We start from the raw sequence: 25,320 nt of genomic DNA on the forward strand, positions 1-25,320 counted from the left end.
AGCTACTTGTGTCCTTCATTCTCTCTGCAGATGGCTTTCCTTTTTGTCCACACACAGCAGAGGAGAGCTGTCCCTACCCAACTGCTTTCTCATCCTCTCAGCCTCAATTCCAGATTCCCTGGACTGAGGATATGATTGGCTCAGCTTGAATCAGGTGTCTGTTCCCTGGTCCAGTCAGCTGAAACCTGAAGCAGAAGTGGTAGGACCAAGTTGTACAAACATGGCCACCACTGCCTGTGTTTGTCCCGAGATGGGCAGACGCACCAGAAAAACATTTTCTACTTAATTCCCTAGGGTAGAATGAGGTATTGACAAAAGGAAAATCGACGAGTCCAAGCAAAGTACGGTGGGAAGGAAAAAAGATGCTTTTTGAAAATCAGGAAATAAAATAATTTGGATTATGCAACAACAGAGTAACTTGAAATATTTTATGAGTTTTGACATATTCCTTAATGGACTCAAGTTGTGTCAGTTGGTCTTCTGAGTATTATTTTGTCTTATCATAGTACATGTATTTGGGGTTTGTTTGTGTGGGTTTTACAAGAGAAGTAAAGTGATTTGAACTGATGCATTTATTTCTTTCTTCCCATAGAATAGAATAGTAGAAAAAAAGATGACTTTTTTGTTGTTGTTCAGTTAGACCTTAATTTAAATCTTGACTTGGCTTTTTTCTTGCTCAGATAACTCTAGATAAATTACTTTAAACTCTGTACCTCAGTTTCATTGTCTGTAAAATGGGGATGTTGTCATATAGATTTTTTGTGGAACTTTAATGAAATAATGTACATACATTGTCCAGCTTAGTACCTGGAACAAACAAATATTCCTTCCCTTTCTCCTCGCCACCAAAAGTGTGTATTCCACCTCAGCTTTGCGGAGTTAAGGACATAATCAGGGGCCATGGGACAAGGTAAAGCTTGCCCACTCACCTCTTCACATTTCCTCAGTGGTTTCAATGGACCAGATCTCCATAATACCATGATCTAACCAACTGAGCTAGTTTTCAGACTTTTAAAGCAGAGTTTAATAAAAAATGTAAATGCAATAATTAGTATTTTTCACACGGAAAACATTGCTTATCCCACTCTGAGCCTCAATTTCCCCATCTGTTAAATTGGAGATAGTGTCAGCAGTCCCACATGGTGACCATGCAGCTCAGAGACGGTATCTATAAAACACCTGGAACAATTAGAAGTCTATAGCTGGTGCTGCATAATGGAGTGATTTTCTCTTTAAATTGGGTTTAAATATATCTGAGTTTCCAGGTCTTATAGTTTAATACAGCAGCTGAGAGAGAAAATGCTGCGCATCCTTTTTCAAAGTGACCCAGAAGTTCCTCATCCATGGGCAAAGTTGGGTATGCATTGTTCACCATGACGTTGCTTAGAATAGCAAAGGACTGGAGGCCATCTAAGTGTCTCTCAGCAGGCGACTCATTAAATTATTACATGTCCACACAATTATTTGTTACTCTAAAACTTTTAAAAAGAATGCAGTTGGTCTATATGTGTTGACATTGGAAAGATCACCAAGAAATAGCTTAGTTCCACTTGAGTTGGGAAGAAAAAAAAAATATATATATATATATATATACACACATATATGTATATATATCATGTATGTGTGTTTGTATATACGTATAGCATCACAGTACACACACCCCATGAACACAGAGTCATATATAAAATTTCTGGATGATTATATACACACAAACACACACACAAATATTAACAGTACTTCATTTGCAAAACAATATGTCCAATAACATTGCAAAGCAAACCATTTAATATGAAATTTTTTGAAAATATGTACACATATATATCTGAACATATATGTAAAAACAGTTTGAGCTGATTCTCCTCAAACTGACAAAGTGGTGATTTCTGCAGATAAAATGATTTGGAGCATGAGTTAATTAAGGGGGCTCTTTGTATTCTGTGCATTGTTTAAATATTTTACAGGGGGGCCTGGCTGGCTCCGTCTGTAGAGCGTGTGACTCTTGATCTTGGGGTCATGAGTCCAAGCCCCACATTGGGTGTGGAGCCTACTTAAAAAATAAAATGAAATAAAATAAAAAATAAGTAAATAAATATTTTACAAAGAATATTTCCCAGTATTGCCGTTATAAGTGGTAAAAAAGTAAATATAATTGGAAATTTATACTGACGTGTACTGTTCTTAACTATATATCTTAACTGTTCTTAATTACAGTAGTGATGTTCTATAAAGAGGACAGACATTTCAAAGATGGAGACTTTCAATTTTAACTCTAATGTCATAGTTTTCCTTTATAATTATGAATGTATTATATTTATTTAAATACATCAATGAATATAGGCATTTTCATTTGAAAAATTCAATATTGATTCAATGAAAAATATAGTAGTTTCCTCCGGGAAGGAAACCAGCTTTTCATAGTATAATCTTGTGTGCACTATTATAGACATAATTTTTTCAACATATTGAGCTGTCTTTGCTTTTCATTCTTTTCTTCTTTTAAATCCAAGAGCAAATTAATTCACTGACTGATGAATTCAAGAGCTAATGCCAAAGAGTAAGTCTGTTTATGATCAAGGCTGTTGAGTAACTCAACTGAAGCCATCTTTAGGCTGAACACATCGCATGTAAACTAAACTATAAATCAAGCTCAAGGGTCTGCTTGCCCGTGCTAGCCGTGATGCCACTCTTGCTTTCTTGTCCCCACAGATGACAGAAGGCAGGCACTGCCAGGTACACCTCCTGGATGATCGGAGACTGGAGCTGCTGGTTCAGGTGGGTGTTGCCCACACAGAGACAGCCTGTACTGGTTCCCTCTGAGCCTCCAGGCCTGTGGTCAGGCTGCTCGCTTATATGTGCCAACGACTTGGGATTGTTTGAGGGGCAAAAGAACAGCTTCGAAGTCAGACAACTTGGTCTACGTGTAAGAGTAGTTATAGTCTGGGGACATGGATATAAGACCCTTGGGTTCCAATCTCAGTTACAACACTCAGTAGCTATGTGACCCCCAGGAAGTGACTCTACTTCTCTGGACCTCTTGTTGGTAAGCTGGGCACCATCACGTTCCCCTGAAAGGGTTATTGTGAACTGCAAATCTGCATCCTGCCACTTTCTTACTACATGACATTGTCCTGAGCTGCAAATCTGCATCCTGCCACTTTCTTACTACATGACATTGTCCAAGTTAAATACCCAGCATCATCAGCTGTGAACTGGGATGGAGAAGGCTTAGCTTTCCTCACAGAATTGTGGCTAAAATCAAGCTAGTTTATATATGTGAATAAAATCCTTTTGTAAACTATATGGAGTGTTATGAGTGGTGGTATTTTAATTGTTGATCCTTTTCTCTTTATTTACCCAACACTGTGGACCAAGGATCTTAAAAAATTGTGGAAATCCCCTCTGGTAGCCACAACTGTAGCTACAGCTAGAACTCTCTCCTTTGACCAGACCTAAAGTCTTCTGAGGCTCCTTTCTCACCCACTATGCACAGGCTTCAATTAGAATGAAAATAGCACAGTCAACACTGTTTCACCAGAGTAGATCTCTTAGTCCAGATTTCTGCCTGTTTCTTTCTTTCTTCTTTTCTTTTAAATCATGACCATCCTTCTTCCCCAACAGCAAACATCCAACTCTCAAATCACCATAATGAGCCCTAAATTGTTTGGCTCTAAGTTCAAAAAGAGCCCATGCAAATGCCCTCCTGCATATCCCCCTCTCCTTCCTGAGTCCCTGTAAATCAGGTGTCCACTGTCACTCTGGATGTTCCCCCTGATTCCAAACCATGCTCCTTGCCACCCATCCGGTGCTTCTAAAAAGCTCACAGATTAGATCCTTCTTCTAAATGCTTAGTAAACACTGGTGATGATCATCTATACAATGGGTAAAATCACTCTAGTTCTAGAGAGAAATGAAAGGCTTAGGTTTTGGAATCAGACAGAACTGGGTTCAATTCTCTGCCCTTATTGACTGGAACATCAAGCCAGGTGTTTAGTTTCTTTTAACTTTGGTCCCCTCATCTCTAAAATGGCAATAAGAACCCCTATCTCATAGGCTCATTGTAAGGATGAAATGAGACAATTGTTAGAATGGTAACCAGGAGTAGAGTACTAGTTTTATCTGTGACCCCACAGCCTTGGGTCTTCAGACTCTTCAACTGGCCCTCACCAAGCAAAGTTATTCCTACAATCCAGGAGGTGAGATGTTTGATATTCTTTGTCTTGGTCACTAGCACTGTACTACATATAAAAGAGTATTTTCCCAAAGTATCATTGCGTTAGTAAACGTACTGTTCCCTGGAGGAAAAAGTAAGGTACTGGACTGAATTGCAAAATACATGAAAATGATGATCTCATTGGGGTTCCTATTACAATTTCTTCCCCTTCCCAATCTCTTGGAAAATGTAAAGTCAATTAACATAAACAGCAAAAGGGGGGCAGATGTATTTAAAAACAAACAGGGGTAAGGGCGCCTGGTTGGCTCAGTCGGTTAAGCGTCTGCCTTCGGCTCAGGTTATGATCCCAGGGTCCTGGGATCGAGCCCCGCATCGGGCTCCCTGCTCAGCGGGAAGCCTGCTTCTCCCTCTCCCACTCCCCCTGCTTGTGTTCCCTCTCTCGCTGTGTCTTTCTCTGTCAAATGACTAAATAAAATCTTAAAAAACTTTAAAAACAAACAAACAAAAGCTGCTCTAAACTATTTGGGGCAGAGAAGGGTTGTAGCTTCTGATCACATTTTTTAAAAATTTTTTATTGTTATGTTAATCACCATACATTACATCATTAGTTTCTGATGTAGTGTTCCATGATTCATTATGCATAACACCCAGTGCTCTATTCAGTACGTGCCCTCTTTAATACCCATCACCAGGCTAACCCATCCCCCCACCCCCCAACCCTCTAGAACCCTCAGTTTGTTTTTCAGAGTCCATCATCTCTCATGGTTCATCTCCCCCTCCGATTTCCCCCTCTTCATTCTTCCCCTCCTGCTATCTTCTTTTTTTTTTTCTTCTTAACATATATTGCATTATTTGTTTCAGAGGTACAGATTTGTGATTCAACAGTCTTGCACAATTCACATAGCACATACCCTCCCCAATGTCCATCACCCAGCCACCCCATCCCTCCCACCCCCCACCACTCCAGCAACCCTCAGTTTGTTTCCTGAGATTAGGAGTTCCTCATATCAGTGAGGTCATATGATACATGTCTTTCTCTGATTGACTTATTTTGCTCAGCATAACACCCTCCAGTTCTATCCACATTGTTGCAAATGGCAAGGTCTCATTCCTTTTGATGGCTGCATAATATTCCATTGTATATATATCACATTTTATTTTAACAGCCCAAACTTTTATCAAGAGAATTGCTGGACCTCGTGGCTTCACATTTCAACCTGAAAGAAAAGGAGTACTTTGGAATAACATTTACAGACGACATGTGAGTATTTTAATCATTTTCATTTGTTTACCTTTCGTGGGGACTCCCTGCTCACTGTCATTCACAATCTGCAGAAAAAGACATAAATGCTCCAAGAATTAGAATATGTCCTGCTTAGTTAAAGATTATCTAATACAAGATTTCTCTCCTCGGACTATTACGAAGGGAGAAGAAAGGGAATACTGATCATTTTTAAATATCAAAATATTGTCCTAATGTTTTAGAAATTTGTTATAATGAGGTTGTTATTCTTGGGAGTCTATCTGCACATTTTTTATACTGTAGTTATGTATCAGTGATAGAAATACTCGGTCGTCATTCACTCATATATTGAAACAAGAATTAATGTTTTGGGTGGTTGGTGGCAAGACAGTTTAAAGGCAAATGTATGGCCCACCTGGAAAATATGTGTATAGTTTTAATACAGAATTAATTTTTCCACTTCTCCCTAGGTCATTTTATGTTACCTCTTTACTATCTTTTTTTTCTTCTACTTACATTTTTTTATGCTAACTTGGACATGGTATATATTTATCAATGATTTAAATGCTTTCTAAAATGAAGCATGTGTATAACAATAAAACCATAAGAAGTTAAAACTCCATGTAAAAAAATGTGTTTGGTCTTACCAGTTCTTTCCTGTGTGTGTGTGTGTTATGACAGTCCAATTTGCCTATGTTATTTGCAACCTGGTAGATTATCAGAGGAATTTTTCCCCTTTGTGGGGATAATATCCAAAGAGTTCTTCAAATATTAAAATTCAAGAAAATGCATTCCAGACACAAAATATATTGGCCAACTGCCCAGCATTCTTTCTATAACTCTCCCAGTGTAAATGTTTTTTCAATTCTTTAGTTTAACCAGGAGAAAATAATCTCAAGAAGGGGTTAATTTTTGTTAACACCTTGCTTCTGATTATTTCTAGCCTGAGTGGGCCACAAGCCTAGGACCCCCCCACCCCCACCCCACCCCACCCCGGGCTCAGGATATGGGCTGGGCAAAACCAGGCAACCGCTTGTCAGCAGACAGAAAAACCTGAAAACTTTGATCCCAGACCCAAGATGCTTCCTGAATCGGAAGTACACTAGACAAAAAGTATGCTAGACATCATCCACCTCACTCTGATTCACAAAATTATCAGTTCACCCAACTATTTGAGACCCTATATGATCAGTCCTCTGCTGGATGAAATAGGAAATGCAGACATCCATTGACCACATGCTCTTAGCTGGAAAGACAAGGCTAGTTCATGTAAATTAGTGATTAAACACACACACACACAGGTTGAAAGTGATTGTGCATGCAATAATTGCAAACAGTATAAGACATAAAACCTAAAAGCTATGTGGTTGAACTGTAAGTGCTATAAAGACTGTAATTTAGAGAGGTCACATAGAATAGAGGCAAAAAGCATGAATATTAATTTATTCATTCAAATATTTCTTGAGTGCTCACCAAATGCCAGGCATTGTTCTAGGTCCTAGAGATTTAGCTGTGCACGACAGAGACAAGGTTCTTGTCTTCACGGAGCTTATATTGCAATGGTATGGTCTAGCAGAACAAGTAAACAAATAGATAAATGAGAAATTACTTGAAATGGTAAGTGCTTAGAAGAACATCATCATGGCCATGATGAAGAAAAGTTGGGGGGCAGTGTGAGATAGGGTGGACGAGGAAGGCTTCTAAGAGGAGACATGTAATAAAAAGCAAGACCCAGTTCTGCAAAAGTAGAGGGACACATTCCAGACAAAAGCCAAGGCGAAAGCCTTGAGGCGAGACGGAGCTTGACTTTTGGGGTTTTTTATTTTGTATTTTTTAGAAAGAAAAAAAAAAGATCCAATATGACTGGAATGTAGAGAGTAGGAAGGAAAGTGGTGCAAGTTAAGGGTTCAGAGGGAGGCAGGGAGTGGATATTACAGAATTGTGGTAGCTATGAGATTTTAGACCAGTTACTTAACATCTCCGACACTCCAGTGTTCTCTTTGGTACATTGGGCATAATAATGGTACTTATATATAATAAGGACTACATAAGACACATGTAATAGGTTGCTGGGATTGTACTGCCAAGTCAGGTAAGGTACGCCCAGCTCATAGCACAGGCACACATTGAAAGGAAGCGATCATGCTGTTGTTGGTCCGGTAGTAAGTTCAGTGTCCAGAAGGGGGCTGAAGGATGACTAGAGTGAAATTCACTCAAGAGGGTAACTACAAATGGACAAGGCAGGGCAGGTAGACTTTAGGTGGAAGGGAGAGGAATGGAAGATGACATGCCAGGGAAGACTCATTTTGTGGCCCCGTGTGTGAGCATGGAGATGAATATGGTGCATTTGCCCAGTGGTGAGGAGCCTGGCCCGATGGGGGGGGCAAGATGTAAGAGGGACAAGATCATAGGTGAGTCCTGTGTGCCCCATAGATGGGAGAGGCACCCCCCCGCCCAGGCCACTGTAGAATGTTTGCACGGGAATTACATAATTTATGACTGGTGTTGCAAGTTCCCCAGGCTACAAGGTTCATGATGGGCTGGAAAAGGGGTTCCTGGCCACGTGGATGGCTTCTGGGAAAACTCCTAGTTCAGGTGAGCATAATCAAACAGTGCGTAAATCAGTCGTTCAGCTTTAAGTTCTTCTCTTCAGAAAGAAAAGGAATAATATGAATGACTTCCTTTAATGTCTTGAGCCACCTTCCCCCCTTCTTCGGCTCTGGGATTGCTTTCTAAATCCTCTACTGGGAGAAGAATGTCTCACTCAAGCGTCTCCTCCAGCTATCTTGTTTGGCGACAGTGGTTGATGGTTATAGTCTTTCCAAGAAGCCTGGTTCCAAACTGTCCTCTGTGTACTCCCCCTGCAAGTGACAGCAGAGTCTATTTTTGAATTATGACCAGTTTGAAAGGTGTCTTCTGGCTGTAGCTGTGTTTATTTTCAGAAGAAGTAGGAGCTGGGCTTTGGGAGGGGGGAGGGAGGATCTGGCCATTTCCACCTTTCTGGGGAACAGGTCTGGAAAATTGCTTCTGTCTAAGGGTGTCTCCTTGGAATGTCTTGGTCACAAGCCTAGCTCTTTTTCTTTGTCTGGTAAATATTTTTGGAAAGTATTTTCTTTCAGCACTCCCTTTCTCCCGCCCCCCATAAAACCACTGAGTCGGATCCCTCCCAGGATGCCGTCTGAATTGAATTTCCAACTTAGATGCCACATCAGCCGTCTGCCTTTGGTGAACTTCTCTCAACAGAGTAAGGCAAGGCTGAGGGGGACATTTTGTCAAGGAAACTAGCTACTGTCAATGCCCCCATACACAGGCCAAGAAGAGAAATAGAAAAAATGAATTGCACCATTACATAAGAAAAGTAGTGATGGTGACCAACAAAAATAAATCCATGTTCCTGTTGGAGGGTGGGGTAGAGTTCCTTGAGATTACACTTGGAAGTACCTCCTGGTGAGCTGTGTGCAGAGGCAGTTTTTTACCTCCAGAGGGCAGTCTCGCCCTCCGGAGGCAGCAGCCCTGAAGTTCACCAAAATGGTTCCCATCCCCTTAAACCCACTTCATTTTTTTTTAAATTCCCTTGTTTTGAAAGGCTTTGCTGAATAAGCTTTGTTTCTGAAGAAATAACAGTTTTCACAACACAATGGTGACTTTTGATCACCATCCCATTCGCTGGGTGTGAGCTGATGGGATTTTTGACTGATACGATTCTAAGCCAAAAAAAAGCTTGCTTTAGGGTTGAGCTGCAAGCTTGATAGAGGTGACTGTGTAGCATCAGCTGTCTTTTTTTTTGAGATATTGATTAGATCTAGTATATTTGCTGATGGAAAAACCTGCGAAAAGCAGGTTATAAGCAATAAGTGCTTTTGATCTCATTTTACTATAAAACAACATGTTAACCTTATTTATATCTCAGTGATAGAATTACGGGTAATTTTCAATTTTTTGTTCTTTTAATTTTATCTTGTTGGTGAGATTATGGATGGGTTTTTTTAAGTTTATTATTATTATTTTAGCAATCTCTACACCTAATGTGGGGTTCGAACTCATGACCACAAGATCAAGAGTCACGTGCTCTTCCAACTGAGCCAGCTTAGGCACCCCTGGGTGGATTTTTAAAGTCTAATTTCTAGTTTATCCTTTTTAAAAAATAATTTTTGTGGTACATATACATGAATGTCTTTTTATAAAAAAGCATTTAATATCATAATTGAAGCCAATCCCTTTTGATTACCTCCCCACTCCAAATGTTGCAATTTGCTCTATACCTCTCCAAAACTGTAAGAATTTCATCCATATATAACAGTGTTTTCAGTGCGCTTCTTTGGTTAATATAATTGATTTATGCAGTATATGTTATTATACAACTTGTTTTATTCATTCTTGGACATCATTCCATGCAAGTTCATGTAAATATACATTGTGCTCTTGTAATAATGCCATATCTTTCCTATATAAAAGCAAGAAGAACAATTCCAAATTAGTCTCATTTTCCCTAAGAAACCGTTAAGACTGGGTGCCTGGGTGGCTCAGTTGGTTAAGCGACTGCCTTTGGCTCAGGTCATGATCCTGGAGTCCCGGGATCGAGTCCCGCATCAGGCTCCCTGCTCGGCGGGGAGTCTGCTACTCCCTCTCCCGCTCCTCCCTCTTGTGCTCTCTCTCTCTCTCACTCTCTCTCTCAAATAAATAAATAAAATCTTTAAAAAAAAAAAAAAAAGAAAGAAACCGTTAAGACCTGATACTATATACTATTTTAGGTACTTTAAGACACATATTTGAACATGTCTGAAATTGGCATATGTCTTTAAATCAGCGATTCTAAACTGGATGAAATACAGTGGAAGAGTCCCTTACCTTCTAGCCCCCTATCTTTATATATATATTTTTTTAAACAAGCAGGGTTTCTAAGAACGTCCCCTTATATCACTTGTATCAGCTTATTTATCTTTATAATATTCCTCTTAGGAAAGCTAGGGACAATTACCAGAAGACTCATCTTATAACTGCAGAAACAAAGACACACTTCTTCCAGTGTTGAGACTATTAAGTGACAGAGATCAGCCAAAAGTTATAAAAGCTGATTCAACTTTCTAGTCTCCTATATACCAAAGTCCTGTAGTGCAAGTCCTGGGCTCACATCTTGGCTCTGCCAATTTTTTTGCAAGCTTGTTGTAAAATACACCTTAATACATAAAAACTTCCAGCTTGGTGGGCACAGAGCTGTTACCATTATGAGTAGCTGTTACTATTAATGATTATTACTACTATTACTCTTGTAATTGTTTATGTCCTCTTTTCCTATCTACTTATAATGAATGCAGCTTAGAGCTTTCTGAGTTTTTTAAATTATTTATTCAAAGACCAAAAAGGGTTGGAAAATATCTTCTGGCCCATTATAGGTTTTGTTATAATTTGACATCCCACCACTATTTGCATGTTTTTAAGCTTTATATAAGCAAGCAAAATGGAGTCTATGCCTTCTGGGAATATACAGTCTAAAACGCATCAACTGGTTGGACAGCTTTGGAAAAGACCTGGAAACAATTCCAAGCCACAGTGTCATCCTTTGGATCCCTCAGAGGTCAAAATTTAAGGAAAACTGTTTATATTCATGAATTTTACTGAGGCTCTTGAGTAAATAAACAAATACATGCTCAAATATTAGGAAGTCCATAATTTAGAAACAGCACTCAGAGAATATGTAACCCTGTACTTTTTAGAAAGCTGTATTACTGTTCTTTGTGTCTGTCTGATTTCATGAAACCAGGATTTTTCCTCTTCTTGACTATCTAAAATATTTCAGATACCACACTTAATAAGAATTTAAAGATTAATATATTAAGTTTCACCTAGTTTTTTACCTCCAAAGGTACCAGGTGGTATCAGTTTCTTGTTTATCCTCTCAGAGATATTTTATTTATGTGTGTGTGTGTGTGTGTATTTTTAAATTTTAAAATGGCTATATACTGTACTCACGGTTATGCCCCTTGTTTTTCCATTTAACGTCATGTCTTAGAAATTGCTCAAAATAAGTTTGTAAAGATACTCTCCATCTTTTGTATGGCTCTCTTGTATGTTATTGCCAGTTTAAATTAATTTTTAAACAACACCTTGCTGGACCTCTGTAGGTTGTTTTGAGCCTCTTTGCTATTACAACCAATGCTACAGTAAGGGACTTTATACATGGGCCATTTTTCACATGTGCAAGTTTACCTTGATAAATTCTTGGAAATCAACAGTCTGGTTCAGAGGCAGATGCTTTTATAACTTTGATAGTAATTGCTAAATTAACCTCATTACCAGTTGTAACAGGTTATACGCCTACGGTCCATGTATGACAGTAACTGTCTCCCCAACAGTGTGTGTTATTGAACCTTTCTCTGACCTTCTGTTTAATCCTTTTTCTTTGCTTTGTCCTCACAGAGGTCAGCAGAACTGGCTACAGTTAGATCACCGAGTTCTTGACCATGATCTGCCCAAGAAACCAGGTGCCACCATCTTGCACTTTGCTGTGAGGTACGTATCCATAGAAACATCCAGCATTCCCACCTCCCTTTAAAAAAAAAATTCTGGTGATCAGATAGAGAATAAAAAAAGAACAGACCTATCAAAACATTATTGTGTGAAAAAGATTCTCTACTGTCTTAGTCTGGAGACGAAGTTGCCATAGATACTATGTAGAACTGTTTTCTTTGAAGATGAAGGATAGGATCACCTTCCTTTATTCCTCAAAGTCCTTTGGATCCATTTAAAGCTGGAAAACATAGGTACTTTGTTTTAATACCTAAGGCTGTTTTCAACTCAGCATACTTTAGGATTTTTATAATTTGAAATATGGCAAACATTTACTACACGTTATGAACATTTCCTAGAGACTGTGGCAAGAATTGAATTTTATGCAATTTCACCCCTCCGTTTGAATAGAAGATAAAATGCAAACAAATGCTCGTGGAAAGAATTATCTTAACAGCGCAGAAATCTGGGCGCCTGGGTGGCTCAGATGGTTAAGCGTCTGCCTTCAGCTCAGGTCATGATCCTAGGGTCCTGGGATCGAGTTCCGCATTGGGCTCCCTGCTAGGCGGGGCGCCTCCTTCTCCCTCTGCCTCTCTCTCTCTCTCTCTCTGACTCTCATGAATAAATAAATAAAATATTTTTTTAAAAAAAGTGCAGAAATCTGAATTCAGCTTGCAGTCAGAGAGATTGCTGAGAAGGATGTAAGGAGTCCTTGACTTGTTCCCTGGCTCTGCTTGGGCAGGTCACTTACCCATTCCTAGGGGCCTCCATACATACTTTCTCTGGAAATGGAGGCATTCAACTCAGTAATTTCTTAAAGCCATGATAGGAATAGTTTTCCACATGAAATACTCACTCTAAAATAAATAAAATGTTATGAGAAGTAACACCTGTGTTCCTGTACCTAGCTTGAGAAGTAAAACATTCCCAATTTTGCTGAAAGCCCCTTTCTGTGAACCAACAGCTCTTTCCCCTCTACCTGAATTTGATGATAAATTTCATGATAAGTTGTTTTCCTTGTCTGAAGCCAAATCTGATAAAATAAGCTAAGGTCGTAGATTTTCCATGAATCCAAATAAGTTTTCATAAAGCTAGATCAACCTAAAGAATGTCTCTGTATTCTGAGCTTGTGTTATTTTTTGGATATTGAAATATGCTTTGTTTGAGGGGCCTGGCTAGCTCAGTTGGTAGAGCATGCAACTCTTGATCCCTGGGTTGTGAAGTGTTTGACAGTTGGACAGTTTAGTTCAGAGGCACATGCTTTTGTAATTTTGATAGCTTACTTAAAAAAAGAAAGAAAGGAAGGAAAGAAAGGGAAGAAAGGGAGAAAGAAGGAAGGAAGGAAAGAGAAAGAAAGAAGAAAGAAAGAGAGAAAGAAAGAAAGAAAGAGAAAGAAAGAAAGAAAGAAAGAAAGAAAGAAAGAAAGAAAGAAAGAAAGAAAGAAAGAAAGAAAGAAAGAAAGAAAGAAAGGAGGAAGGGAGGGAGGAAGGAAGGAAGGAAGGAAGAAAAATGATTTGTTTTATGACATAGTAGTGGAAGCTTCTTATTATGATTACCTGGCAAAATCATGTTGATTTACACAATTTTTTTTTTTACTTCATTTCATTTACTTCAGTCTGCTCCATGAAACCCAAAAGTATGGTAATAAGATGTCCTACCTTTTTTTTAAGCACCTTTTTTTATATGAATTGTGATTGTCGATGGTAGCTGCTCCTAACTCAGGAAATAAAGTACTGACAATCCCCAATTTGTTTTTTGCTTTTTGCTTTGGTATCTGGCTTAGAATTTCTTTAATACCACCAGACATATTTTTGAAACCCAGGAAGGAGGTAGCATAAATGGTGATTTGTCCAGGAGCATAGCTGGTGTGGAGAATTGCACGGAAATCCTAAAGAAAAACATAGGAGTTTCCTGGAAAGAGTATGACATGAGTGCTTGTGTTCATGGAAATGGGAGGAAAAGACAAACAAAAACTACAAGCAGTAGGAAAAAGTGCATATTAGTCATTAAGCAGGGGTCAGAGCACACGGAAATTTTAATCTTGTGTGTGAAAAATGGCTCAACATACGTCAATAAATTTTTTCACAAAAGATTATATTTTGACTGTAAACATTTCAAATTATATGAACTTACTCTCCCCAGCCTTCCTCCCTCCCCTCCACCCCTGACACCCTTCCCTTCTCAGAGAAAAATAAGGATGACGTGTTGCTTGGTGACTGACTTTGTTTCTACCTGGAGATTTCTCCTTGTGTCTGTGAAAATCCACTTTGTTTGCACTTTCATAACTTAGGGGTCCAGTCTCCTATGAAGCACTTAGGCTGTTTCCAAATATGTATGCTTTAATGCAGGCTGTGGTTAAGATCCTGGTATTTACATCTTTGCACACACGTGTGTTATCTATGCGGCATAACTAGTCAGCAAAATCCTGTGTTTGGAGAATTTAAACAAGTACCATTTATTTAGTCATCCGATTGTGAACTCCTCTGACAGCTGATATCTGGTCTAGTTTTGGTCTCAGAAATACCAGGGGGAGAAAACTCTATCTTCCCTTCTATTCAGTCATTCCTAAGGTGGCCCTATCTTCTGGAAGCAGGTTCCTGAGATGCCGGAGCAACCTGCTACTTGTTCCCATGAGTTTCAGCACTTACTTGAGCATTATCTCGAGTGTCCCATAATCACATGGCGTGACTTTCCCTTAACTCCTTGCGTGTTTAAAACCCTTATCAAGTTCTTAATTATTCACTTAATTTTTCCTCCCAACAGTAGAGTGAGATCATAATAATCTTTGTTATTATTCCAATTAAGTACTTGCTGTTACTCCAGCTTAATTAAAGAGGTGATAAAGCAAAAGCACGCAGAGAATTAAGTGAACTGATGGAGGTCACTCAGTGGAATGTTGTTCTTTGGAGGGCTTACGAAGGGGGTTAGAGGAACCCCTGTGAAGTCTGGTGCTTCTCAGAGGGCCTCTAGCCTCTTCTTTGGGGAGAACAGAACTGTTTGTGAGACTTACAACCCCACAGACACCACCACCAACCCTCTTAGTCATTGAAGAATAGAACCAAAGACAGCTTTTGATTCTATTTGGATATCGGTCACTACAGGAGCCTCCGGAAATACACCAGACCTCTTTTTTTTTCTTTTCAACTGAAGTATAATTGACACATACTGTTACATTAGTTGCAAGTGTATGACATAGTGATTTGAGGAGCCTATACGTTATCCTGTGCTCACCACAAATGTAGCTGTCCTCTGTCACCGCACAATGCTCTTACAATACCATTGTCTGTATGCCCATGCTGTACCTTTCATCCCTGTAACTTCTTCATTCCGTAACTGGAAGCAGTCACCCAGGTGCAATCACGAAGTAGTGAATGCACAATGACAAAGGATTCCCCGCAGTGGTAGCACATTACAAGGATGTGCATCACAGTTATTTTCATTGCAAACAGTTAGAAATATCCAAATGCCGACAATGAAGGTTAGGTTCAGTAAGTGATGGCATTCGTACAGTGACCGATTGGTCACTTTAATAAAAGAGATTAGTCTGTTGTTGTTTTTTTTAAGTACATTGCATTTCAACGTTTCCCCACAGAGAGAGGGGGTGCATATCTGAATCATCCTAGGAGTTTTTCAAACTAGACAATCATACCCCTCCAAGCCCCAAATCCCCCACATTCCTGGCCCAGATTCTGATCCAGTGCACTAGAGACGGTAAATACGCTCTTGTTCAAGTTGGTTGTGACAAATAAAGAGACATCGGGATAGAGAGTGAGTTTGCAAAATGCTATAAAAAATATAAAGAAATACAATTTTTAAAAAAAATTGTAGCGTTTATGACAAAGAAAAAACCATTCAGTTTTGCTCTCAAGAAGTTCTCTCTCTATGGATATGTAGCATTAACCCTGTGGTAGGCACTGGGCTAAATATTTGACGTGCATTGTCTCAGTGGGTCCTGAGCTAAACACTGGGGTCCTGCAGCTCTGGGAGAGGGGGTGACTTTCTCTTGGTTAATTCCCCTCAGGGCACAGGGAGCAGCTCAGAAACATAGGCTGCTTCTGCATGGAAGAAAACCCTGAAGGTGAAGGGCGCTTAGCGTTCCCTTTATGAACTTCAGGATTAAACCTTTGTCTTCAGTTACAAAAGCTCAGTGATAACGTGCTAAATACACATGTGACACTTGGGTATATAGACGCCCCATAATTTATTTATGCACCATAATTCATTGAACCAATTCTCCATTTCCATGTGAGTCCAAACTCCCCCAGGTTGCTGGGGGACTTCTCCGGGCTGGGGGGTTGTTATTTGCTGCTGTAAATTATCTTCTGCAAACACATGGGCCTCTTTGGTAATGCAGCCCAGATGTGAGCATTGGAAAAGCTTGATAGTGAGTGAGCACGCAAGCATTTAAATCAGAGAGCGGGGCCTTGGCGTGACCTCACTGGAAAAGCTCCCATTCCATCACGGGAGGGCAGGCGGAGGTGGCTCAGGCTGGTACCACCCAGCTCCACACCGAGCAGCATCTCAGCGTCTTTTACTCCCTTCTTCTGACTACTTGTTGCTCCCCCCCTCCTTCTCCCCTTCTGGTCTTCCCTCTCCTGCCCCTTTTCCTCCTCCTCAAGCCCCCTCTGCTGTGCCCTAGGGCTGTAAGGCATCACTCAGAGGTACCCCTAAAGCATCATCATCTGTGACACTCAGGGCTGAGAACTCCCTGCATTACTTGGAGAGTTCTAGGAGAAATGTGAGGGATATAAGGGAAACTGCTACCTTTCTGCCAAATTTGTTGCAAACCTGGAGCCTTTGAAAAACTTGAGAGTGCTCTCGGCACCCCCTGTCCTGGTTCTGGAACACTCAGCCTTTAAAAAGGGTTAAACTCAAGGAAGCGTCATAACTGTAACCTGTGGGTTCCCATCATTCCGCCTGACTTTTTTTTCTTTTTTTAAGAATGCCAAATATATGAAATACAACACAACAGGTAAAAACAAACACACAAAGACTCTGGTGAAAAAAGAGATTTGTTCATATGGAAAGATACCCCCAATATATTCAAGCAGATCACAAAGCATGTGTGACATGATTACACTTAAACGTGAGTAGGGAGAAAGTTTAAAACGTTAACAGTAGTTAATCTCTGGATAGAATGATTCTGGGAATGATTTTTTTTTTTTGTCTTTTTGTTAATCTATATATATTTTTTTTTTCCTTGATAATGAACATATTACTTAAGCATTTTTTTTTAATGCAAACAGCAGTTAGGCTCTGGGTGGAATGATTATGAGAAAGATTTTTTTTCTTTTTGTTAATCTATATATATTTTTTCATATGATGAATACATTACTTAAGCTTTTTTTTTTTTAAATGCAAACAGTAGTAAATCTCTGGGTAGAATGATTATGGGAATGATTTTTTTTTTTTTTGTCTTTTTGCTTATCTCTCTATAATTTTTTTCCTACAATGAACACATTACTTTAAGCATTTTTTTTTTTTTGATGCAAGCATTAGGATTGATAAGAGGAAGAGAAATTGGAATGTTTGTGAGTGGCTAGCCATGAGTTATTTTAAAGCTATCAAAAGGTAGGTAACTTACAATAAGAAGAGGACAGGAAAGTTTATCTCTTCGAGGAAGAATGTGATCAAAAGCCCAGAGGAATAACTGATTCCTCCTACTATGGGCCCAGCAGAGGCTCTTTGAGGCAGATATGTGAGGTCAGCTGGAGCTCTGGGCCAGCCACCACACTCCCATCTGAGCGGGCAATATCCCAGAACATAAAGAAGGTGACTGTTGGTTGCCTTAATATTGACCGTGAGCTCCTAAGAGCATTAACCCATTCTTGACCTTCCAGGCACTTGGTCAGAGGCCTCCATCTGTGAGGATCCGACATCCTAATTCTTACAAGAGATCCAGAAAGACACAGAACCTTTCAAAACTCGTGCTCAATCCTGATTCCAGTTTCTTACAGGATTATATTTCTCAATGTGCTTTCTGATCAAATATCAGACACTGTGGGAATCAGCTCACTCTCCTCCATAATCTGTCCTCAGGGTGACATCGAAAGGGCAGAAGGAAAGAATGAGTAATGTAATGAGTGCAAAAAGCTGTAGCGTGCAGAAGTTAAAGCTTGGCCTTTAGCACAGAGTTTAATAGGGGCCCTTCTGACATTTGGGGCAGGTAATTCTTCGTCGTGGGAAGCTACGCTGGGATGTGGGATGGTCTCAGCATCCTGGGCATCGACCATCCTGGGCATACACCCTCCAAGTCAGGGTGATCCAAAAATGTCTTCCATACTGCCCAGTGTGCCCCACTCTGCCCACTGAGAATGGGTGCTTTAGCATCGCTCCTGGATTCGAATCCCAGTTCTTCCATTTATTTGCTCTGTGGCTTATTTTCCTCATGTGCAAAATGGACCTTGTTGGAGGATTAAACCTGTAAGAACATATCATGTAGACCCTCAGTACATGTTAACGATTATTATGATATAAATGACAGAGACTGCCTTAATCACATATGGAACGGTTAAAAAAAAAATCCGTAACATGATATACGGTCTTCAAATGTGGAAGGTTTGGGACTGTCTGGCTTAAGTCAGACCCATTCACATTTGCCCTGGGTGGAAGATCTCATCGTTTGTCTTTGTCATTCACAGTGCCGGCCATCCCCCTGGCCCCCATCTCCCTTCTCCTGCCTCCCTTCCTGCCTTCTTCTCAAAGCCTGCATCCCTATTTTGCTCGTGGAGGATGGGAGCAGGCTGTTTTGCAGTTTGGAAGGGAAGAAGCAACACTTGGACACTTAATGGGTTGCCTGGGGCAGAAGACTTCCTTGGACCCCTTTCTGACAGGTCACAGCAAGGTCCTTACCCTCCTGGGCCTCCAGCCCTTCCCTGGGGATCTCAGAAAGAGCCACACCATGGGAGTGAGCAACAGGGCAGGTTCCTACAGACTTATCTGGAGGGCCCTCCCTGGTTCTCCTAGAGATGCCTGGAAATTTGGAAGTGAGGGAGCGTCTTTTGGCAGGGAGCACATAGTGGAAGCAAACTGTGCTTTCCTTGGGGAATTCTGTCAGACTGCACCCCTCCCAGAGATGAAAGGAGCATCTGGGACTCCCACGAGCCCTGCATAATAGCTTGGAGAAAGTACAGTATACTTCAATTACACTGCTGGCTTCTGCATGCATCATAAAGTGAGACGATGAGGTAGCCGGGTCATTACAAGCAATGAGCAGAGATCTCCCTGCTCAGAATGTGGCCTGGGATCTGATAGGAATCTTCTTGGGCCCGCGGCTGCGGTGAGTGCCAGAAATTACCCGCAATAACTGACTGAAACCCAGAAGGAGGCCCTCGCTGGACTCCACTCACAAGCTCAGCATTGTTCAGAATGCGAAGTCATTAAGCAATTCTTGCCCGATTCCCCGACTTTGAAGATATCACGGAGACATAAGGAAGGCCCTGGAAAACTAAATATGCTCAGTTGGCAGAGAACAAGTCATAACTGGTCAGAAAGACTTTTGTTTCATGGCATTTTCCTGTTCTGGGTCAAATGGACACTTGGGGAGCACTTTGGGTCCAAGAGAGAAAGAGCTTAGGAAGGACACTTGCTAAAGTCTTAAAAAAGCTTCCCGGCTCAGTCACTGCCTTTTATTATAGTGCCATCTATAGAAGAAGAAGAAGAATCTAGTAATAATGCCCGCCACCCATTGGCTGCTGAGTGGCATGCCTCCAGCTATATTGAGCACATTTAAAACATCTCATGGCTCTGGGATGTGGGGCAGGTGAAGCAGGGGAGCACTGAGCAGCCGGACGGCCAGCTCGAGGCCCCAGGATGAGGCTGTCTCCCCAACTCCATGGTGTTGACTTTTGGTCACAATGAATAAATGCCCCAAGAAGAAAATATTGGCCACCTACCGGTAAGTGACTGTTGAAGAACAGCCCATGTCAAACAACTCCTGTGTTCTGCCTTTTGGCATATCTGTGTTGTCACTGGGCCGACAGGCCCACCTCCTCCCCAGGCCATCTTTTTCACATCACTGAAGTTCGATGTTCTGGTATCGTTGCTAAACGGTTAGGTGACCACCCGTCCCGTCAGGAAGGGACAAAGACAGCCAGTGGGGGGAGCACACAAATTAGAGGAAAACGTCTCCAAGCAAACTCTCTTCTCAAGAAATTGTACTTACTCAGCTGTAATGAGGTTTGTCTCTAAAACATATGCCTAGTCCAAAAGCCTGAGCTCATTTCAGGGCTGGAAATTGAACCGGGGGCTTAAACTTCACAAAATCTTGGTGAAATCACTCACAATAAGTGTGCAGAAAGGAAACAGTATCCTTTTACCAAAAAGGGGGCTGGAACAAAAGGTCTTTATTTTATGAGTCTGGGAGAGTTCGTTTTATTTCATTAAGAAGCCCTAGATTCTGTTTTCACTTCATGATACATGTTGATAGGTGTGCCTGGGGAGTTATTCTCCCAAAGGACGATACGCACTTTTCATACACTACATAAATATGAAGTCATTACAATGGCCCCCTTGAGGGAGAGAGAGGATTCTGAATTGAGAGAGCAGGTAATCAGATGCCAAAGAAGAAAGGTAGAAGGCAACAGGGCAGGTCGCCAGAAAGTGGTGGGAAACAAGATAGGGACCTGTTTACTAGAACGAAGGTATAGTCAGGGGCTTGGGCTTCAGAAACAAGAGGAACCCAGTTTCTGGTACAAAGCTATCTGTTCAGAGCTGGGCAAGCCACCGGCTGATTTGGGGCTGAGCCACCCAGCCCCCTGCATGTAGGTTCTTAAATTCTTGAAGATTAGCAAGAGGACTGGTCTGGCTATTATATCCTCTCCCTGGAATGGCCTTCCTCCCTTGGCTACCTGGCGAACTCATGCATTCTTTAAGACTCAACCCAGTTGTCCAAGGGGACATTTCGTGTCCTGTGTCACTTAGTGCTATGGATCTCAGCTTGGCCACCTTCTCCCTCTTGATTCCTAAGCTGAGTTCACTGCATCCCTCCTTCGGGCCCCATGGCATTGTGTGCGTGTTACCTTTCATTGTGATTGTTATTGTAGGAAAGCATTCTATCACATGGGTGTGGAATGGGAACTTTGAAGTCTGACCGGCCTTAGTTCGAATCATGGCTCCCCCACTTCCTGCCTGTACGGCTTAGAGAAGATGACTTAGGGACACCTCCATCTCTCCGTTTCCTCGTCTGTAAAATGGGTTCTTAAGTCGCCACCTGTGGCGTCTGGTTGTACTGAAGATTAAGTGAAACGATTGTTGCGAGTGAAATGAGACAATGCATGGAAGGCGCTTCGCGTCTGGCTAGCTGTAAGCAGGAGCTCAGGAGATCGTAGCTGGCACACTGCAGCTGCCCCTTTCAGGAAACCTGCCCCCGTTACCTCAGTTGACAGGGATAAAGTACCTGTAGCAGCAAAGAGCAGGCAACTGCCACCACCACCACCTAGTTGAACCGGAAGGTCCTTCAGGATGCAGCCATTGAGTTAACTGGGGTGGAGGAGCGCGCTCCACCCCAGAGAGGCTCCTTATGTGGGATAAGCGGTGGCCCAACCAAGCCAGGGACCCTCAGAGGGAGTGAGAGAGAGGGAGGCACTAAGCCGAAGCCACCAGTCGGAGGAAGAAGGGCAAGTCAGCTGCAGGAGCTGAGGGCACAGAAGCAAGGGAGTGCGCTGAGCGACACAAAGCCAGGGGGCCCCTGAGGCTTGCTGCCACCACTACTGGAAGGCTGGGATCTTAGACTCAAAGTTGGAGTCACTTCCCCTAGGCCACAAAGCATGACATTCCAGAGAATGGGTTTTTATTAACAATTGTTAATATTTATTGTTTCCTATATATGACTTCCTTTAATCCTTTCAAGAGCCGCCCCCCCCAACGATGAGCTGAGTGCAATCATGACACCCATTTTAGAAGAGACACAAAGAAGCCCATGAACTTGCCCAAGGCCACACAGCTAATAAAGGATGGAGGAGGGCGTCCCTATCTTGATCTTTCTGATTCCGAAGCCTGTTTTCCCCCAGCCCCACATTCTCCTCCCTGTCTGAGTCCTTCACTTTCCTTTCTCACAAACCAGCCATCTTCAGTCCTCATTAATCTCACTTATGAGATAAACCCTTGTAAGGAAAAATATAAAGGATTTATTCTCTTTCTGGAACTCCCCTTGATGATTCAGCATTAGAGGTGAAATTTTTCAAATGCTTTTGCCATCTCCGTGATAAAATCATCCATGGTCCTTTTCAGTTTCATTTATTTATCCAACATTCTGTCCATATTGGAGGGAAGGGAGTGGAGAACAGATGCCCACCGCCTGTCATGATGGTGCAGAGCTAAGGTCAGTCTCCCCAGCCACTTTAGCCCTGGTTGATCTTAACTCTCACCAATCAGAGAGCAAGCTTCTCTTCCAGGAGCCGAGCTGTGAGCTGTCTTGGGGCATTAGGTCTCTTCATGCATTATTCATCAAGCGAGGTTCCAAACTTGAGAAAAACTTCTGTGCCTCTGGCTGGCCCGCTCACCCACCCAGAGCTTAGCGTTCACTGGCCAGCCTCATCATTAGGAGATTTTGAAAAAAGACAGAATTGTGAAGGACTCCCCTCCCCTCCTTACAAGGGGCTGTCGGAGCTCTCCTTAGAGTGTGGACTAAAGCCCAGGGAAGGGGGTGGGGAGAGGCCTGGCATACTCTGATTTGCATGACAAAAAGTCCAAGGTTAAGTGCTACTGAGGGCCTGGCTTCCAGCCAAGAGAAAACCCTGGCCTGGAAGGATGACCGGGAAGGAGCAGGGTGTCATTGAAATTTGCCTGGTGAATGCAGGCAAGGTGGGTCTGGGGCCCTCACACCCTCACACCCGCCTCAAGTCTAAAAACCAGAGCAGACATGAATGTTGCATTATATAGTTCTTAACTCAGTCAACTTCTACTTTCTACTTCTGCTTTTGCCTGGGCTTTGTTTTGAAGCTGTCTGAGGTATTAGGAGCCCCCAGAATGCTTGTGTTCAAGAATGATCAACACAGATAAAGCTGGGTTTGCAGTTAGGTACCATTTGCAGTTTGCAGGTAGATACCATTTTGGATTCCTCTTGAATTCATCGTCCAAGACACAAAAACTTTATGTTAAGAGATTTTATCTGCATATATGCCTACATTCATATGCATGTATATGTACATATATGTAGACATACATATGTATTACAGATTTCTTTTAAAAGGGAAAAAAAGCACAACTGTTTCCTAGTTCCTCGTAATCGTTTCTGTTTTGGGGGAAGCTAAATGAGGACATGACATCATGCTGAGAGAGGGAAAGAAATCTGAAGAACCAACTTCTGTACTGTTTTTCAGGTTTTACATTGAGAGCATATCGTTTTTAAAGGATAAAACCACAGTGGAGCTGTTTTTCCTGAACGCAAAGTCCTGTGTGCACAAGGTAAGATGCCCGCCCCATTTGTTATATTCGGTGAATGACTCCAGACGGACTGGAGTAGGGGGGACAGTGGTATTGCCTAGACTTTCATGTTCAAACAAAGAAAAATGGCCATAATCTTTCCCACTACCATAAAAAAATACAAATAAATTTAAATGAAAGCCAGCTCTTCTCAAATTCTGAGTGAGAAAGACAGCCATCTGCAGGGAACTCACGCTCACAGACAATTACCATGGCCTTAAAGGCAGCTCGTACTCCACACAGAATATTCCAGAAAGACACAAAGGTGGATTAGTCAGATTGTGATTGAAACCTCAAAAAAAGTCATACTGGAAATCTTGTTTCATAGAGTATGCCCTACATCTCTCATAATTCAAAACCAATCTTATTTAGGGGCTTCTGCTCAGAGCCACATGTTTTAAAGCAGTGTCTCCATTATCTGTGGTGAGGGACAGGTTTTTCCGCTTTATTGTTTTTTATTTGTATCCAATCTTTGGAGGACACACTGCTTTTGTAAAATACAGTAAACATGAATTGCTAGAGAAATGATCCCACGCCCGGATGTCAAATTGCTATAAAGCATTCTCAATTTTGATCTTACCTCCTTGCAGACTATCATTGCGTTCAAGGTCCTCTACTCTGGCCTTCTCAAACCACACCTTGGCCAAGGCAGGGAGTCTGCGAACCTAGATATGTTCATCTGGAACGAACTTCTCCATTCTAGGTTATAGTCTCAGTATTCAGGATCTCAGAGCCCATGCCCACTTCCAGGGCCAGTGGGAGCCCCTTCTGTCCAGATACATCACCCCACATCTGAGGGGTGCCCAGGATTGCCTGGCCTAGAAAGATAAGGGGGGCAGACTATATATGGGTTAGGGAACTTACACTGGTACATTTCCCTTAGGCCTCCAAAATATTAAGGGTGGCTCACTGCACACACACACACAGAATTAATTGATTAAAGACTCAGACCGGGCAGAGTTTTTGTTGGATTTTTTTAAACAGCTGTATTGAGAAATAATTGACCGCACGTGTTTAAAGTATACAGTTTTGTAAGTTTTAACATATATAGTAGCCATGAAATGATCACCAAAATCAAGATAGTGAATATACCCAGCAACTGCACATCTCCTTTTCCCACAGTGGAGCAGTTTACATTTTCTAGAGTTGTATATAGGTAGAATCATATAGTAGATGATGTTTTTGTTTACTTTCCTTTTTTTAAGATCTTATTTATTTATTAGAGAGAGAGAGCATGAGCGGGGGAGGGGGAGGGGCAGAGGGAGAAGGAAAAGCAGACTCCCTGCTGAGCGGGGAGCTCAATCCCAGGACCCCAGGATTGTGACCTGAGCCAAAGGCGGATGCTTAACCGACTGAGCCACCCAGGTGCCCCATCTTTTTGTCTTCTTTCAATGAGCATAACTATTTTGAGATTCTATCTGTGTTGTTGCATGTATCAGTAGCCCATTCCTTTTTATTGCTGAAGTATCCCATTGTATGGATGTACCTTAAATTGTTTTTCAATTCCCCTGTGGGTTTTTCTCCATTTTTTTCAAGCTTTACTGGGATATAATTGACATATAACACTCTGTAAATTTAAGGAGTACGATAGGATGATTTGATACACGGATATGTTGCGAAATGATCCATTCACCTGTTGATGGACATTTGGTTGTACCAGTTTGGGGACTATTACAAATAAAAATGCAATGAACATTCATGGACAAGTCATTGTATATAAACATACTTTCTTTTTTCTTGAGTAAATACCTGGGACCAGATTGGCTGGATCATATGGTAGATATGCTTAATTTTTTACGGTACTGCCAAACTGTTTTCCAAAGTGGTTTTCAAAAATCAGTTGTTCATATATGCATGAGTTTATTTCTGGACTCTGTATTTTGTTTCATTGATCTATTTATCAACCTTTTTGCCAATAACACACTGTTTTGATTACTATCGCTTTAGAATATGTCTTGAAATCAGAACAAGCTCT

At 41.4% G+C, this 25,320-nt stretch overlaps 1 protein-coding gene across 5 annotated transcripts in view; it reads left to right on the forward strand.

The window, feature by feature from the left end:
* FRMD4B (FERM domain containing 4B) overlaps positions 1 to 25,320 on the forward strand; it is a 325,730-nt gene that overhangs the window by 201,716 nt on the left and 98,694 nt on the right. For 4 of the 5 annotated variants that reach the window (XM_064593817.1, XM_064593813.1, XM_045861985.3 and 1 more), the window contains 4 exons: positions 2,707 to 2,772; positions 5,338 to 5,432; positions 11,832 to 11,924; positions 23,243 to 23,327. In XM_064593817.1, coding sequence (XP_064449887.1) covers positions 2,707 to 2,772; positions 5,338 to 5,432; positions 11,832 to 11,924; positions 23,243 to 23,327 — 339 coding nt within the window. Of the gene's footprint in view, positions 1 to 2,706; positions 2,773 to 5,337; positions 5,433 to 11,831; positions 11,925 to 18,562; positions 19,819 to 23,242; positions 23,328 to 25,320 lie in introns of those variants that run through there. The other variant, XM_064593824.1, reaches the window with a different exon arrangement.

The sequence above is a fragment of the Mirounga angustirostris genome, unplaced genomic scaffold (genome assembly GCF_029215605.1).
Source record: "Mirounga angustirostris isolate CCGP_5_RB_7025 unplaced genomic scaffold, mMirAng1.0.hap1 SCAF_1, whole genome shotgun sequence".
NCBI lineage: Eukaryota > Metazoa > Chordata > Mammalia > Carnivora > Phocidae > Mirounga > Mirounga angustirostris.